The sequence below is a fragment of the Pseudophryne corroboree genome, chromosome 7, assembly GCF_028390025.1.
Source record: "Pseudophryne corroboree isolate aPseCor3 chromosome 7, aPseCor3.hap2, whole genome shotgun sequence".
NCBI classification, from domain to species: domain Eukaryota; kingdom Metazoa; phylum Chordata; class Amphibia; order Anura; family Myobatrachidae; genus Pseudophryne; species Pseudophryne corroboree.
This window is the reverse complement of record NC_086450.1, coordinates 44,416,073-44,434,685: the sequence shown is the minus strand read 5'-3', so window position 1 is coordinate 44,434,685 and position 18,613 is coordinate 44,416,073. Positions and strand designations below refer to the sequence as shown.

The window sequence follows — 18,613 nt, the reverse complement described above, 5'->3', positions numbered from 1 at the left end:
TGTGAACAATAACCCGTGGCGAGTACAGTGACAGCAGAGTGAGGCACCTTGTCTGAAGTGTGCCAAGCGAATCGAAACTTGTGTTGACTTGTTTTTGTGTCGACCGTTTCCATGTCGACATTTTCTACTGTCTACTTTTTGACCCTGTGGCCTTTTTGATCCCGTCAACCAAACCATATGGAGTTGACCTAATGATTGTCTGTCTAATTACTGTAGATCTTCTAGACCGGTGCTTCTCAAACTCGGTCCTCAGGACCCCACACGGTTCATGTTTTCCAAGTCACCCAAGAGCTGCACTGTGTATCACCAACTGTCACATTTCAAAAATCTACAGGTGACCTGCAAAACATGGACCGTGTGGGGTCCTGAGGACAGAGTTTGAGAACCTGTGGTTCTAGACCCATTGTGTCTGCACTGTGGCTGCTAATGTCAGCGAATGTTACTGTCGTATTCTACAGGGATCATTAAACATTCATTTATCTGACCGTTTGTCATTGCGCAAAAATCTTCTGATGTTATTGGTGATGCCAATGTTTTGCTACCTGAATATACAGAAGTTATACATGGTGCTGTACACTGCTGTGCCCTCTGTGACTTTCTAACATTCTTGAGTTTTCTAATAGCTTCTGTTCTTATTGCTAGTAAATATGAAATTATTTTCCAGATTCAAGTTCAAGTGTCTGTCTGTCTATTCACGCAAGTGGCTGATTCTAAGTCGCGGGCAACGTTGCTGTGGGTGCGGGCAGCTGCATTAGCCTTATGCACTACTTATATCTGCAGTCCTCTACGTCGGCAGTGACTGCGTAGACGGCATAGGTTTAAGTTAAAATGTCTACATGGTTAAAATGCTTTAAGATGTATTACAACAGTATTGGGATGATATCGCTGGAATTCTGGTGTCGCTGTCCATATAGTGACTGTTAACATCATGAGAACATCCCTTGTGCAGGAGAGTCAAGTTCTACAACGTCGTCTCCACAAACCACTATTTTTTTAACGGACCAAGCTTTGTGTACAGAGTCATTGTCATGCTGAAATAGGAAAGGGCTTACTTCTTATTGTTTCCACAAAGTAGCAAGCACACAATTCTTTAGAACAACACTGTATGCTCTCAGGGACCTCAGTAGGTACCCCGTAGGTTGCACTATGTCTATGGTCATGGCCACTAATTGATTCACCTTAACTGGTACTATACTAGCGTCAGGACTGCGTTCGTGCAGATCCCCAAATCTTGATGTAGTGATGGCAAAGCCCAGTATAATACAATGAATGTTCAATCACTTTGCGCCTTTATACCATACAATTCTCTTCTGCCACCAGCCATGTGTAAATAAAAGAGCCACTGGTCTCCAAACACTCTGTCACAATTGTGCAGGCTTGGCAACACAAACTAACAAGCAGTTAGTTGGTCACCGTCCTTCTTCTAGCAATAAATAGCAATTATAGCCTATAGATTTAATCGCTTCCTCAAAGACTGGTCTCTGGTGCATATATGGAAAAAGACTGATAAAGTAACACTTACAAAAGAAAGTACAATTCTTAGCTGCAGATTTGATATAAATATAAAGGGTTACTGATTGCAATTAACCCGGGAGCCATACCAGGCCTGTCCACATGTCTTTTAACCTACGTACAAATAACTGTACAGAATTTCCCCTGTGTAATATTCACATTGAATATGGAGTGTTCACATTAATATCTATTACTTAAACTGTAACATGAGTGTAAACAAAACTGTTCTGTGATGTGTGATTGGTTAGATACCTATTGTTTCCCAAACCATACATCCTAGTGACTCCCAAATCACATCAGACTCATGTACAGATATCAGGTATATTCCTGTGATTTTGGAAGTGGATAGCTTATAGAAATATAAATTTTTTGTCAAAAACAGATAAAATAAATTAAAGCTTTGATCTTTGCTTATAGTCTGAATACCTTTTTAGGCAGACGTATGAGTGCTTGCACTTGCTGTGTTTTGTGCCAGCTACACATCTGCAAGTAATCTGTATGCAACATAGACATAAGGCTATGTTTCCCATCTCCTGTCAGGTTATTGCCTTTTCCTGCTCAAATGACACCATAAGGGATGTACATTTTAATTGAAACTGCACAGAACCACCTCAGGGCTTCCTGAGTGAATAACATGCTAATTATCTGTGTGAGGCCATAATTTCTACATACAGTATTCTGTAGTATTAACATTTCACTTCACTGGAAGGGACAGGAAATGTTCTGGTATCTGTCAAACCCATTAAACTGCCATATGGGGAAATGTGGCTGGTCTTTCCATGAAACGTGGCTCCACTGTTCCTTAATCCCATGGTGTTGTGCCTTATACCTCCCCAGGCCCTGTTTGTCATTACGCATAATGATCTGAGGCTTGTTTACAGCTGCCCATGCACACCCAACCCATGAAGTTCTTTGCTGACATTGCTTCCAGAGACAGGTTGGAACCCACTAGAGAGTGTTGCAACTGAGGAGAGATTATACACCCTGCCGACTCCCATTCTATGAGCTTGTGTGGCCTAATGCTTTGTGGCTCAGCTGTTGTGACTCCCACTTCATAAAAAAATAGGTGTATTTAACATGCACATGATTGTCCTATCTTTCAGTAATATGGACTCTTTAAATAATTGGGAGGGGCTGAACTATTGTCTTTCCCTGCAAAATAGTGTCATGTGCAAGTTGTGGCACAGATAGAGTCTTTGTGTGACTCTACCCTGGGAGAAGAACCTGGAGGATGAAGTTCCTGGGACAACTGCAGGAGGGAACTGGACATGTGGCCCAACCTCCATTGCAAATTTTGTGTTTTTCCAGGTAGAGGTGGAGCCACGTTGATGCGATTCACAGTGCATTGCATCATCACAACAGAGCGATTTACTAAAATGTATAAAATCAATCAACCTGGATAGTAAATGTCTGTAGAAAGTAAATGGGCAGCACCCAAAGGTGGGGCAAAATGTTTGGAAAGCAAGACAGTGAGATAAGGAGGATTTGTCAGGACTTGGCAAGGCAGAACACTTTTTGGATTGCATCGTATGCATTATTTCAGTAAGAAACCAATTTCATGGAGATATAGGATTGTTAAAGCAGATGATGATATCAAGAGTTTGTGGTGTTTATTTAGACATATGCAATTTAACAAATAAATCCCCGATTGTGTAACCCGCAGCACAGTACTGAAATCTAGAAATAGAATAAAAATATTTGTCTATAAATTTATATGGAAAATATACCTTAATTAAAAGAAGCATTTTTTTTTGCTTTACTGCCTTCTTACTATATACAGTAATATTACAGATAGAGGTTAAGCTGTAACTGTTCATAGATGGGCTACCCCATGCTGTACTGCCGCAGGCCACCTGGCTCTTGGTAGTAATAGCTATAGCTTTCTATGGGTCTTATTAAATAAGGAGTAGCCCTACCTCAGATTAAGGGCCATAATTATACTCCTAGGGGCCAGTTATATCGTACTGCATTATTTTTTCACTGAAAGGACAGTCCTAATATTGTAATGACAAGTACGACTGAATCAGAATAATGAAATAAGATGCTGCATTATAGTCACCTTATTTTTTGCAATAAAGGATTTTCCAATAAGAGAAATTGTCCCTATTATAGTTATAGTATATTGCAAGTATTCTACTGTACGTCACACTTCTTTATGATCTGCTGGTGTTAGGATAGTCTTGGTACCATCCCATTACTTCCTTAATGTAATACCTAGACCATACTGTACTTTCTCTAGCATCCACTAGGGGACACTGGAGGCTGAATACGTTGGGGATAGACGGCTGGCTATCAGGAGCTGGCACACTACATCTTGTTGAAAGATTATGTAGACTCCTCCCCCTCTATCCCCCATAAGACCCAGTTTTTTTACTGTGCCGAAGGAGCCGGTCACAGAACAATAGTGCTCCTGCACTACTCATTTACAAGAAGACACTCCAGGAGGGTCCCTTCGCCACCTAGTCAAAGGTGGGGTCCGAGTACTCCAGCAGCCTGCCTGAGTCAGGGGAACCCTTTCAGGGCTTCACTAAAAGCACCTGCCAGGATCTGTTCTGCACGCCGCGCACCTGGGGTCTCTGGAAAGGTAAGCGCGGCAACCGCAGCCTCCCCCTTTGACATAGGACGTTGCTTTGGGCACCGCTAATGAGAGCACTGCGTGACCCCAGCTGGGTACCGCGGAACAAGTGAGTTAGACCGTGGGAGTGAGACATTGCCCGCTCTATGTGGAGCAGTGAGGTTACTGCCTCACGGCCAGATCGCGTGCTGCAGCGCGTGACGCGAGGCAGCAATCCTTACAATGGTAAAACCTCCCGGAATGCTCTCATTGTGTGGAGGGGACAAACAGCGCTAGACGCTGACAGGCTGGAGCGAAATAGCATGAAAGCTTAGCTTAGCCTGTGTACCTGGCCACGCTATCTTGGCGCTGAGCGGGTGCATGGTGGCGGGGGAAAGAAGGGGCGGAGCTTATACATAATGGCAGTGCTGATGCAAGGAGCATTGTTATTCTCCCTCCTTTCTTTTTACAGTTGGGAGATATTGCCCACTGGAATTATCCCTGCAGATCCCGGACTTCTCCTACTTACTGGAAGCTGAAGTACACGGGGAAAGGCAATTGGCCCGTGTGGAGGCTTTCAGTGCAAATTCTTAAGGAGACAGAGTTTATATAGCACGTGTACTCTCTCCCTCTATCTTACTTGCCCTCTCTTTTATTCTCACACTAACTACTGTGTGTGTGTGGTGTGTGTGTGTGTGTGTGTGTGTGTGTGTGTGTGTGTGTACGCTCTTGTCCTTGAGCCTAAGCCACAATGTCAGCAAGGAATACAGCACAAAAGGCTTCTCAAAAGTTTTTTGTTTGTACCAACTGCAAGAAAAAGTTGTCGCAAGCCTCCGACGGATCTACCGTTTGTTTGGCATGCTCTCAAGAAGACGTAGCCCAGGCTACTACTTCTGCAGATGGTTCAAACTCTCCGTGGGCTTTGGCCTTAGCACAGGTTATGTCGGATCTACGATCCGAATTGGCAGCCTCTCGTAGAGATAGAGAGTCAGCCAGGGTGAATGATTCTTCTTTGCCCCCTTCTCTTTCCACAGAGCCGACGTGGGCAACAGGACTGGCCAAATCTATGGAGGGTTTGGTTAACCTGATTTCCGTCAAACTGGTACTGGAGCGAAAGAAGAAGAGGACGGTTCCGGCAATTCTTCAGTCGGATGAGTCTGACGAGGAACGATGGGAGAGAGAAGGGTCGGAGGAAGAAGAAGGAGAGCTTGATGTTTCAGATACGGAGGATACCACATCACGTGATGACATCCAGGGAATAGAAGCCCTCATAAGGTCAGTCCGTCAAGTATTAAATATCACAGACACAGCTCCCCCAGAATCCCCAGATTCTACTTCTTCTTCTTATTCGGTAATGAACGCGTCCTCCATAACCTTTCCCTTTTCACCAAAATTGGATGAACTTTTGTCCGAAGCCTGGAAACACACCGATAAAAGGTTTCACTTTGCGAAACGGTTTCTGGTTTCGTATCCATTTCCACCTACCATGACAGAAAAGTGGGAACAACCCCCTTCGGTTGACTTGTCACTCTCAAGATTGTCAAAGAAGACCACCTTACCAATTCCAGGAATGACGGCCTTAAAGGATCCTTCGGATCGTAACATGGAAATGACCCTGAAGTCTATCTACACGGCCGCAGGTGCTTTACTTCGGCCAGCATTGGTAGGATCTTGGGTAAACAGGGTGGTGGAACATTGGGCTGACCAATTGATTGCTGACTTGGAAGCTGGTGTTCCGCCTGAAGAGCTAATTGTTCTAGCACAGCGGTGGCCAACCTGTGGCTCTTGAGCCTCATGCGGCTCTTTCTTTATTCAAATGTGGCTCCCGACACTCAAAGTCACGTGACCACAACAGATCCGGAAACTGCTGCACTCCAGCCAGACAGTCAACAGCAGCACTACGGGGACCGAGAATGGAGAGAGACAGATACTACGGGGACTGAGAACTGAGAGAGCCAGATACACCCACTGTCAAACAGAGGACACATAAGGGGCTGCTGCAATGACAAAAGGTGTTTCTCCTTCATCCACTAGGGGCCACTGGAGTGCAGATACAATGGGGATATAGTAGGCAGTAACTGGGAGCTGGCACTTTAAATTAATAACCATGTGACTAGCTCCTCCCCTACTATGTCCCCCCTCCAAGCCAGTCTAATTTTAGTGCCCTAGTGAGCTGGTCACTTGGCTCTTCTCTGAAGATTTTTTTATTTTTTATTATTCTTTCTTACACTCACAGACTGGCAGCTCTGCCACCGGACACCGCTGCGTGAGGCGCGTGTCGGGGCCACTCCATAATCTGCAAGCAGTGGTGAGTAAACACCCCCCCTTCACATTGATGTATGATTTATCTATTACATTGCCAAGCACATTTACTGGTGCAATATGCTCTAAGTAATATGTTTATTCCTTCAGTGTGCCCACTGTATGATCTCATGTGTCTGGAGTGGGTCAGGGTTATAACCAGAGGCGCCTTTTCTGGTTTAAAATCGGCGCCATTAAGGGGGAGGCGGAGCTTCAGTGCGCTATGCACAGCGCCCGCTCTGTACTGCGGCTCAGCGCTTCCCGGCAGCGGCACACATTGCCGGCGGGGGATGCAGGGCGCTCACCGCTTTGTGGAACTGAAGCGGGTTAGTTTAAATTTGGCGCCAGAGCGGGGGGTGGAGCTAACTCCTGCTCTGTACAGCGAGCGCTCCCCACGCCCCGGCCGCTGCACGCTTTGCTGGCAGGGGATACAGGGCGCTCACTGCTCCGTGTAATCTGCAGGCTCCCGCGCTGTACAGCGGGCTCAGCGCCCCGCTCCCCAGCCACTGCATTCCCGCTCTGTACAGCGGGCTCCCTGCTCCCCGCACGCATTGCCGGAGGGGGATACGGGGCGCTCACCGCTTCGTGCAACTGAAGCGGGTTAGTTAAGATTTGGGGGCCGACCTAATTCCGCTCTGCACAGCGGGCTCCCTGCTCCACGGCCACTTCACGCATTGCTGGAGGGAGAGTCAGGGAGCTCACCGCTTCATTTAATGTTTGAATTGGGAGGGGGAGGAGCTTAATCCTGCTTTGCTCAGCGGGCTCCCCGCTCCCCAGCCACACACATAGTAGCTATGGATTAGAGCCTGCTCTATATTAGGGGCTCATTAATGCATCATCATTATAAAGAGCTTTTATAGCTTGGTGTGCATAATAGCGGAGCATATTATGCATTAGGAACCCAGGTTCACATCTCACCCTCTACCCAATTAGGTTCATTATGTATATATATATGTGGGTATATATATATATGTATATGGTTAGGTATGGGTGTGTATAGGTGTGTGTGTGTGTATATATATATATAATATATAATATATATATATATATATATATATATATATAATTAGGTATATATGTATACTGTTACAATACCATATATAGTGGCAATGTTTTATTATAAGACAGACCTGGTTTCACATTAGCTCCGCCTTGCCACATAACTTTCCCCCCCGGCTTTTCTCGCAGACTGGACGCCATTTTGGGAAACCAGCGGAGCCTCCGAGAAACATGTATTGCGTCTTCCTAATTTAGCAGTACTACATACATTCTACATACAGGGCGGGTGTTACCTTCCCTTTCTTATTGCTTTGTTTCACTTAATAATAATAATACTGGTTGTAATTTGGTGAATGTGTGTGGCATCAGACAAACAGTCGCTGTGGCTCAGTACGCTAGTAGCGGGTATCTGAACAGGGAGACCAGGGTTTGAATCCCGACAAACACCTACTTTTAAGTTCCTATAGCCTAGTGGCGAAGACTCCTGTCCCACAGCGCAACGTTACCGGCTCAAGTCTCCGCTGCTTCAGAATGTTTACTTGAAACGTGTCTGTCACTGCACGTTATAGTGCAGACATTACATAGGGCTGCGCTTATTTAACCCACCTTTTCTCCTTTCGTTCGTATCACCTGGGACAGTCGGAGGAATCCCTTTTAGGTGGGCATGGTACGATGGAGCCATCTGCTCAGCCCTCCACGCAGCTGCAGGACGCTCCGGTTTGAACAGCCCAGCTTATGCAGGTAATTTCACTGTTACCCAGAGACCTTGTGCGTCATTTCTCCTCTCCAGGTTTCTAAAGGGAGCTTGCTAACCTCCATGTTACAGTGGCCTTTCTTATAGGAGGCAAGAGATGTCCAGGATTCTGAGGATGTCTGTTTTCGGTGGAGTCTGAACCAGTATCTCAGGATATTGAGGAGCATTTTACAGCAGTTCGTCTGGTACTGCAGGTAAAGGAGTCGGACAATTCACGTACCTCGCAGTTCGGCTCCAATGAAGAAATAATAACGACTTGTCCAGTGTCGAATGAGCTGGATATGCTCCGGTCGGAGGCCTGGAGACATCCGAATGCACAATTTCAGGTATCAAACAAGGTTTGTTTTTCTATCCTTTCCCCGCAGATAGCAGGAAACGATATCAGACCTCTCCAAGGGTATACCCCTCGATGTATCGCCGGTCCAAGAAGCTGCCGTTTCCTGGGGCAACCTTGCTGAGGGAGCCATCTGATAGAAATATACGGCAGCAGGGGTTCTACCTTGTACGGAGCAGGTAGGTTGTGGAACAATTGTCCTCTAGGATACCGGATGGTTTGCATCAGTATCACCTGATTCTTTGGGCAGATCAGAGTCTCGATTCTGCTTTATTTTCCTTTGAGATCTCCAGGGTCGTCTGTATACTCTGAGCCTGCATTTCCGCTTGGGCTGTCTTAACCTGACGACCTTTGGGGCTGCGACAGTGACAGGCGGATATTGAATCCTAAGAGCAGCAGGTTCATTACGGGCCTGGTCGGGAAGGATCTTCCTGCCTGGGTCTCTCAGGCCATTGGGGGTAAGTCCATTTTTTCTTTCCCCTACTGCTGCTCCAGCTCCAAGAGGGACCTATACCGGTCTTTCCTTTAGATCTTTCTGTGCCCTTTCCAGGTTTCGAGTCCATGACAGGGGTGGTATTTCTGTCACCAAGGGATCTCAAAGTAAGACAGAGGTTCGGCGTCCTCGAACCAGTCTGATTGTAGGTCCTCCAATGCACCCACCGCAGGATGCTTGGGTGTAGGATTCGCATCACGGGGCGGTTACATACTCGATTTTGGTGTCCAACCGCCTCAGGGGTCCCTCACCATGGGTCTGCCGGTTTAAGACGACAGGAGAGTCGTGCTGCAGGCGGCGTTCCAGAGGCTTCTAACCGCAGGGGTGCGGTTCCTGGTTCTGCACATCATTGGAATCGGGGCATTTTCTCAAGCCTTTGTTTATTTTCCCTGTTCTGGAACCAGATGGCTCGGCCAGGCCTATTCTGAACTTAGAATCCTTTCAGTCTGAGATTGCTAGTTAGAAGAAAAAAAGGGGTTTTACAGGCATCGGGGATGCCTGTTTACTGGTTTCCATTGGGCTTCCTCATCGGTCCACTGTTAGACCTTTCCATACGGTCTCTCTTCCGCTCCCACCGTGTTCATGAGGGTCACCGACTGGCCCTACTTCAAAGGCAGGGAGTGACGGTTGTTTCCCTACCTGGACAATCTACTGCGGGAAACCCACTCTGCAGATTAGGTTGCTTCTGGATATCTGGAGAATCCAGGATCTTCTGATTCGACACGGGTCCCATTTATGCTCCTCGTATTGTTTTTTTCTGTGTTTAGGGCTGGTTCTCAACTCGGCCCGTCAGAAGATTTTTCCTTCCTCTGGACCAGTTCCCCTCTCTCTCTCTCTCTCTCTCTCTTTCTCTCTCTCTCTCTCTTCAGTCAAGTTACCGCGCTGAGAGGTCGCCTACATTCTACTTTGACCAAAGGACGACAGTCTTCATTCCAGGTCAGGCACCCGGGGGAGTGGACATTCCCCGGAGTTTTGTCAGCGGGTCCGCTGTTGGCGAAGAATTCGAATTGTCCTCAGGGCGTTCCGACTGACTCTTCAACCCCTTACTACTCGGACGTGAGCTCTGGCGGCAGTAGCCGGGGATGCCCTCACGGCTCCATGGAGTTTCTGGTTAGTCTATCTTTCCTCCTTTTCTGTTTTTACCTCACTTTCTGCAACACATAAAGGGAGAATGCGTGCTAGTCCTCCCGGTGACTTCAGTTTGGCCGCTCAAGACTTGAAAATCCACCCTGCACCTGTTGTCAGTAGGGGAGCCTTGACTCCTACCTCTGCGGGACTGTCTGTTTCAACAGGTTTCGTTTAACGGCGAGGCTGTTCGCGAGACCTCAGAAGTAAGGAGTTCCCTAGTTCGGTTATATCTACTGGGCTCCGTTTTCGGAAGTCGGTTACCTCTTCTCGCTTTTGCCACTTTTGGATATTTTATGTGGCCTGGTGTGGATGACGAGGGCTTTTCCCTTTGGTTTTTCCTTCAGCCGCCGCTTTTGGTTTCTCCGGGTGTTTTGCTCGGCTGCGCTTCGACTAGGTTAACCTGAAGTTCAGGTCTCTACTCTTTCGGTTCTCTTCCAAGGGATATTAGCCTGACTGCCGGAAGTTCGGGTTCTCTTGCAGGGAGTACTCTACTGGCAATCCCACCTTGCGCATAAGGTTACGGCTGAGCTTCATTCTCAGCTGTCATTGCTTCCAGGGGTGATGTCCGCTTTTCATATAAATCTGACACTTGTGTTTTCGGCCCTCTCGGCGGTTTCACCGGATTCGTGACCTTTGGATGTTGTCAGGGCTCACCGACTCTCTGTACAAAGGTTTTCGACAAATTGATTTCTTCTTTGTTCTGTACGATGCTCCCGTCCTAAATGGCCGGGGTCCCAGCAGCCGTTGGGTCGTTGTATACATCTGACCATCAGACAGTCTTATTTGGCGGTTGCTCGAGAGCCTCCGTTTTCCATTTCGGCGCACTCCACGCGCTCTGAGGGACCTTCGGGGGCGGCTGCCCACGGGGTTTCTGTGAATGCTTTATGTTGCAATGCCGCTTAGTCGGGACATCATACGTTTATCACATTTTACGGATTTGACATTTTTGCGGCCTCTGTGTCACAGGTTAGCCGAGCGGTTTTGCAGGACTCTCAGCGCTCTCCCTCCCGTCTTGGGAGCTCTGGGACGTCCCCATTGTATCTGCACTCCAGTGGCCCCTAGTGGATGAAGGAGAAATCAGGATTTTGGTACTTACCGATAAATCCCTTTCTCCGATTCCACAGGGGCCACTGGACGCCCACCCAGCGCCGTTTCCTCCTTCTACACTTATCGGGTTGCAGGTCACTGTGTGACTGCGTGTTTTGTTCCTATTACCCTATCACTATGTTTTCAGGTTTCCTGGGTATTATCTTGTTTTACTTGGCTTAGCGAACCTCCTCTACTTTGACGTTGGTCTTTTCCATCTCTCCTCTGGCACAGTTTTAACTAGACTGGCTTGGAGGGGGGATATAGTAGGGGAGGAGCTAGTCACATGGTTATTAATTTAAAGTGCCAGCTCCCAGTTACTGCCTACTATATCCCCATTGTATCTGCACTCCAGTGGCCCCTGTGGAATCGGAGAAAGGGATTTATCGGTAAGTACCAAAATCCTGATTTTTTTTTCTGGGGGGGAAGCCGTAGTGAAATATAAGGGTACTGGCAGGAGTGACACAGGAGAGTGCTGGCAGGAGTGACTCATGGGGGAGCTGGCTGGAGTGTCATACTATAGGAGTGTGCTAGCAGGAGTGACACATGAGGTAGCTGGCTGAAGTGACACAGCAGGGTACTGGCTAGAGTGACACATGAGGTAGCTGGTTCAAGTGACACAGCAGGGTACTGGCTGGAGTGACACATAGGGGAGCTGAAGTGTATTATGTGAATCTGGCTTTTTCAATATATTTTATGTGGATCTCTCTCAATTGTTTTATGTGGAAGTGGCTTTTTAAATGTATGTTATGTTGGATCTGCCTTTAAAAATGTATTATATGTGGATCTGGTTTTTGAATTGTATTTTATACCAGAGGCGTGGCCTAGCAGGCACAAGGCCACATCCCATTTTTCATGTACGCCTGCGGCTCGATGTTGGCTCTTTGACGTGCCTAACAAAATTTTTGGCTCTTTGTTTCTGACTGGTTGGCCACCCCTGTTCTAGCAGAACATATTAAAGAATCCGCGGCTTACTTGGGAGAAGCTTCTATGGATGTTGGCCATGTTAGGACGAATCTCAGCCTCCACTGTGGCATCTCGTCGAGCACTGTGGTTGCGTTCTTGGCAGGAAGATGTGGAATCTAAGCGAACGGCAGAGGCCCTACCGTTTACAGGGAAAGTTCTCTTTGGAGATGAGCTTGATAAACTAATAATATGGGAAGTCCACGTTACTGCCGGCCATAACTCCTCTGCCTAAATGGACTTATTTGAGTCCTTCCTTTCGTTCCTTTAGGAACTCAACTTCCTTTCGGCCTAAATCTGGAACCTCAGCAGGTCAACCCAAAGGTGGTAGAGGCCGAAGTCGTCAACAGACTACCTGTCGCCAGGAGCTCAAACCTACTGAGAAGACAGTGGCATGACGGGCTCCCTTCCCTCCTGCGTACTCCCATGGTGGGTGCGCGTCTCCGCTCTTTTCAGGAAGCGTGGGTACACACGTCCACGTATGTGTGGGTACGTGCCCTTGTGTCCAGAGGTTACAAAATCTATTTTGAATTTTCACCTCCACCACGGTTCTTTACCACCGGTTTTCCAGCTTCAGAGGACGAAAAGAGGGCTCTTCAGGGAGCAATTCAGTCCCTCTTGGACTCAGCAGTGTCAATGCCAGTTCCAAGTCCTCAACGGATGAAAGGATACTACTCAAACCTGTTTGTAGTTCTGAAGCCGGACGGATCGGTATGACCCATCCTGAATTTGTAGTCGTTGAATCAATATCTCACATATTACCAATTCAGCTCAGTAATTCGGCTCAGTAATCTCAGGTCTGGAGCCAGGAGAGTTCATGATTTCCCTGGACATAAAGGATGCGTACCTGCACATCCCTATTTGGGAACCTCATCAGGAATTCTTGAGATTTGCAATTCTGCAGGATCATTATCAGTTCCAAGCACTTCCATTCGGACTGTCTTCGTCTCCGAGAGTGTTTACCAAGGTCATGGCTGTCATGGTAGCACATCTTCGATCGCTTGGAGTGACGATTGTACCATACTTGGACGATCTTTTACTCAAAGCGCCATCGGAAGAGAAACTTCGGGAGCATGCTTTAATCACCCACAAAGTTCTCCTGCGACACGGTTGGATACTCCATTTCAGGAAATCCAACCTCTTGCCATCCCAGCGCATCCAGTTTCTGGGTCTGATAATGGATGCCAAGCTTCAGAAAGTATTCCTACGGTGGACAAGGCTCAGAGTATCTGTCTGATGGTTCAGAAGGTCCTCAAGCCGAGGAAGGTGTCGTTACAGCTCTGCATTCGTCTCTTAGGGAAGATGGTGGCTGCCTACGAGACTTTACAATTCGGTTGGTGTCATTCCTGAACCTTCCAGCTAGACCTTTTGACTCAGTGGTCGGAGTCACATCTACATCTCGATGGAACGGTGGAATTAGCTCCGCAAACTCGAGTATCTCTTCTCTGGTGGCTTTAGATGCACAACCTCATGGTGGGGAAGAGAATCGACATATGGGATTGGCTCTTTGTCACTACTGTTGCCAGTCTCAGAGGCTGGGGTTCGATCATTCGGCAGCATCACTTCCATGGAAAGTGGTCGGATCGGGAACAGTTTCTACCCATAAACGTGTTAGAATTGAGGGCCTTCTACAATACGCTTCAGCAGGCGGTTCACCTACTTCGGGCGAGGCCAGTACGTGTACAGTCGGACAATGCGACCGCAGTCACGTATATCAACCGCCAAGGCGGCACAAGGAGTCACATCACCATGCGAGAGGTGACTCAAATTCTGAGATGGGCCGAACTTCACAAAGTACTGTTATCAGCTGTATTCATTCCGGGAGTGGACAACTGGGAAGCCGTCAGGACCTTCACCCCAGGGAGTGGGCTCTACACCCTCAGGTATTTCAACAGTTGGTTCATCGATGGGGTCTCCCACAAGTAGACCTCATGGCCTCTCCTTTGATTCATCAATTACCACGCTACATGTCCAGAACTCGGGATCCCGGTGCAGAAGACATGGATGCTTTCACGGCTCCTTGGCCGTATGAACTGGTTTACCTGTTCCCTCCTTTTCCTCTTCTACCTCGTGTACTCAAACGGATCAAGAGGGAATCCACGTGGGTCATTCTCGTGGCCCCGAATTGGCCTCGGAGAGCTTGGTATTCGGACCTCCTCCAACTACTAGCAGGCCACCCATGGTAGTTGCCTCTTCGTCCAAACTTGTTGCAACAAGGGCCGTTGCTTCACCTAGATTTGACGCAGCTACGTTTAACGGGGTGGCTCTTGAAGCCTCTATTCTGAGACGTAAGGTAATTCCTTCTTCAGTGATTCCGACCATGCTCAGGGCTCGTAAACCTGTCACGGCGATTCATTACCACCGTATATGGTGAGCCTATATGTCTTGGTGCGTGGCCAGGGGATGAGACACTAGGGATTTTAAACTGGCTCGTCTTTTGTTATTTTTGCAAAAGGGCTTGGATGATGGACTACGTCGTGGAAATTAGCCATCATGCTGGAAGGGCAGACCTTTTTGCAGGGGGTGTTGCGAGTGCAACCACCGTTTGTTCCGCCTACTGCTCCATGGGACCTTAATTTGGTTCTGCGATTCCTACAGTCTTTGGTTTTTGAACCATTGACGGAGGTGGAATTAAAGTTTCTTACTTGGAAAACTGCTCTCCTTTTGGCCTTGGCATCAGCCCGACGAGTGTCTGATTTAAGCGCCTTGTCGTGTAAGCCACCTTACACGAACTTCGGACGCACTCTGGTTTCCTGCCGAAGGTGGTTTCGGCATTTCACATTAACTAGCCGATTGTGGTTCCTGCTTTCAAAGACAACTCAGGAGAACCTTCTTCTTTGGATGTTGTCCGAGTGCTTCACATTTATGTGGTTCGGACGGCGTCCTTGCGTAAAACAGATGCCTTGTTTGTCTTGTATGATGCGAGCAGGCGGGGTTGGCCTGCTTGGAAAAAAAATTTGGTGAGATAGATTAAGTAGACCATTAGGCAGGCCTACTTGACCTCAGCACGCCAACCTCCAGCAGTTATTTCTGCACATTCCACTAGGTCTGTTTGTCCGTCATGGGCTGCCAGATTTGGTGCCCCTCTCTCTCAACTTTGCCGTGCGGCTTCCTGGTCGTCTGCTAATACTTTTGTTTGATTCTGTAAGTTTGATACATTTGCTGCCTCCGCTTCGCGGTTTGGGCGGCTTGTCTTGCAGATTCCTCGTTGCTCTCCACCCGTAGGGACATCTTTGGGACATCCCCAACGTATTCAGCCTCCAGTGTCCCCTAGTGGATGCTAGAGAAAGGAGGATTTTGGTACTTACCGATAAATCCCTTTCTCAGAATCCATAGGGGACACTGGACGCCCACCCAGCACTGTTTCGTTCTTGAGTTGTGGTTCAGGTTTAAGGATTGTTTGTTTGCTCTTGTTTATTTGTTGTTGTTCCACACTGTTTCGTCTCCTCTCGGCTCAGTTATTAAAACTGGGGCTTATGGGGGATAGCGGGGAAGGAGTCTGCATAATCTTTCAACAAGATGTAGTGTACCAGCTCCTGATAGCCAACCGTCTATCCCCAACGTATTCAGCCTCCAGTGTCTCCTATGGATTTCGAGAAAGGGATTTATCGGTAAGCACCAAAATCCTCCTTTACATAAAGCTTTTTTCCACCATTCTTTCCTGACCTGTTGTATCAGCAGAAAATACTATACCTGACAACATTGCTCATTTTCAGCATAATTTGTTCCCTCTATCCATTCAGACCAGACCCACATGACACGCAGACATGGCTAGGACCTGCTCGCCATTCCCGATGCTAGGAATGTTAAGTGATTTGTTATCGTTTGGCAAATGTACAGTATTGAAGTTAATATACATCTACTTATTTGTCTCTTTGTATCACAGCATTGCGGAGAATTTAAATGTTCACCCGGATCTGTCTCGCAGTGATGAGCAAATGCAAGGTGCAGGATTAGGGCGCAAAGATTTCTGGCGCAAAGTGTTCAAATCCCAGAGTGCTGCCAGTGACACGAGCAGCCAATCAGAACCGGACACTTCAGAATGCACCACCGCTCACTCTGGAAACACCAATGAGAAGCGCTCAAGATCCAGGTCCCGTAGAATCTCACTCCGCAAAAAGCTCAAACTGCCTTTAGGTTGGTGATTGTTCATAATACATCCCCTACTGTAATATATTAGGGTTAACAGAACAAAATATAAGTTGCTCATATCAATTAGAAAATACAGCTGCATGAAAGGGAGGGGTAGTCTAAGCAAGAAATGCATTGGTGTCCCCTAGCACAGTCTAAGCAAGAAATGCATTGGTGTCCCCTAGCACAGTCTAAGCAAGAAATGCATTGGCGTCCCCTAGCACAGTCTAAGCAAGAAATGCATTGGTGTCCCCTAGCACAGTCTAAGCAAGAAATGCATTGGTGTCCCCTAGCACAGTCTAAGCAAGAAATGCATTGGTGTCCCCTAGCACAGTCTAAGCAAGAAATGCATTGGTGTCCCCTAGCACAGTCTAAGCAAGAAATGCATTGGTGTCCCCTAGCACAGTCTAAGCAAGAAATGCATTGGTGTCCCCTAGCACAGTCTAAGCAAGAAATGCATTGGTGTCCCCTAGCACACCAAGCTGTAACTGTATCTGGATTTCTATTGTATGTATATAGTGTTCACTCTAGGAGTGAAAAGGGGCAGGGCGCCGGACTCCGGGGGCACATGTGCGCGCGCGCGGCGAAGCCGCCCGTGCGCCCGAAATGGGGGCGCGGCCACGCAAATTAGGGGGCGTGGCCACGCCTCCGTCAGTTTAGGGGGCAGTGCGGCCCACAGACGCTACTATAGAGAGCGTCTGTGGCCGGCGACGTCACTGTTAGGGGCGTGCACAGCACCTCCGTCGGTGCTGGACTTCCCCCAGCCCTCTCCCAATGCGTGAATGGATGCCGCGCGCATGCGCACGGCATCTATACACACCGGGAGGGCAGGGAGCCGGTGGCTGTTCTAGCAGGGCGCCGCAAAAGGGGCAGGGCGGGTTTTGCCTGTTAAAAAACGGGCAGGGCGCGGCGCCCTGCTAAAACAGCCTAGAGTGAACACTATGTATAGTCTTTCATGTCTTGGTGCAGGTACAGCTTGGTGTGCTGGGAGACACCGGGGGATAAACCCCCAATGTATTTCTTGCATATATTAGGGTTATTAAGTCACAGAGAAGGTGCGTAGAAGTACAAAGCCGAGGGTCAGGGAACTCCAGGGTGACTTGTAATATCCTTTTTATTTTATTGTTAGGGGTACGTTTTTTCCTTATAATGCCCAGTCTTCAATTTGCAATAAAGAATGTTGCTTGTATGATTTCATTCTTATTTCCAAGTTTTTTTCCTTTTATTGTCAGCTATACATTCTATCATGGAATGCTTTCTCAATGAGTCATGTGACACAGGAGTGACATCACTACTTTCCAGAGTGATGACATCATTACTCACCCACTCTAAGGATATATATTTTACAGGATATATTATATTGTGCAGTTATAATATGGTATATGCTTCTCAGTTAAATAATTGTGTGTGTTCTTGTCCCTCTTAATCTGCTCTCTCAGGCAATTGGTTGAAAAGGTCTTCGCTTTCCGGGCTGACGGATAATGTTGAAGATCTTCTGGACATCAGCTCTGTGGATCGGCTTTCATTTATCAGGCAGAGCTCTAAGGTACTTATACAATTACACAGTTTGTAAAAAACATAAGGTGTGATGATTATAGCTCTGGAACTATAAATATCATAGTGTAAATTCTAGGTGAAGAAGACGACTAATAGAGCCATAGATCCCAAGCCACCGCGCTAAAAGGCAGCGAAGGGTTCCTTGAGCTGTCCGTTCTGTGCTTAGGCCATGTCATTGTATTTCTTCTTCAGGCTCCATAGGGCTCCACAGGGGAGACAATGGGGGTGTAGGTGCTTGGATAGGACGGGCACCAAACAGTTAAAACTTTTGCAGCTCATACCGCTTAGTTTCCTAAAGCGGACTGATGCAGTCACTGTCACGAGAATATATGTACCAAATATTGGGGAAGGAAATTGCAATTAACAAAATTTCAGATGAAAGGCTAAGGTGGCACGATTCATATTTCTTATTAATCCACTAGAATGCTTGCTGAACCTGTCTCCTCCTTCTCATTTGCATAGAATGCCGCTGGCATTAGGAAGAGGTTGCCAGCACAGGAGATGGGGGAGACAGATAAAAAGGTAAATAGTTTTTAAAAAATTCAACCTTTTCAGAAGCGAATTACTAGCATAACACACAAGCATACATGGCATATAAACCATTTCTCAATATGTAATGCTCTGTTGAAATAGAAAATGTTGTGGTAGAAGATCCAAGACAGTGTTTAGGGTTATTTTTTATTTGACAATGCTTTAATATTTGTTTCTCTGACGTCCTAGTGGATGCTGGGGACTCCGAAAGGACCATGGGGATAGCGGCTCCGCAGGAGACTGGGCACAAAAGTAAAAAGCTTTAGGACT

General features: G+C 47.3%; 1 protein-coding gene across 23 annotated transcripts in view; it reads left to right on the top strand.

The window, feature by feature from the left end:
* Positions 1–18,613, top strand: part of UNC80 (unc-80 homolog, NALCN channel complex subunit) — a 366,195-nt gene that overhangs the window by 92,900 nt on the left and 254,682 nt on the right. For 15 of the 23 annotated variants that reach the window (XM_063933120.1, XM_063933105.1, XM_063933107.1 and 12 more), the window contains 3 exons: positions 16,011–16,261; positions 17,695–17,801; positions 18,275–18,334. In XM_063933120.1, the coding sequence (XP_063789190.1) occupies positions 16,011–16,261; positions 17,695–17,801; positions 18,275–18,334 (418 nt within the window). The remainder of the gene's footprint in view (positions 1–16,010; positions 16,262–17,694; positions 17,802–18,274; positions 18,335–18,613) is intronic. The other 8 variants (XM_063933119.1, XM_063933118.1, XM_063933114.1 and 5 more) reach the window with 1 other exon arrangement.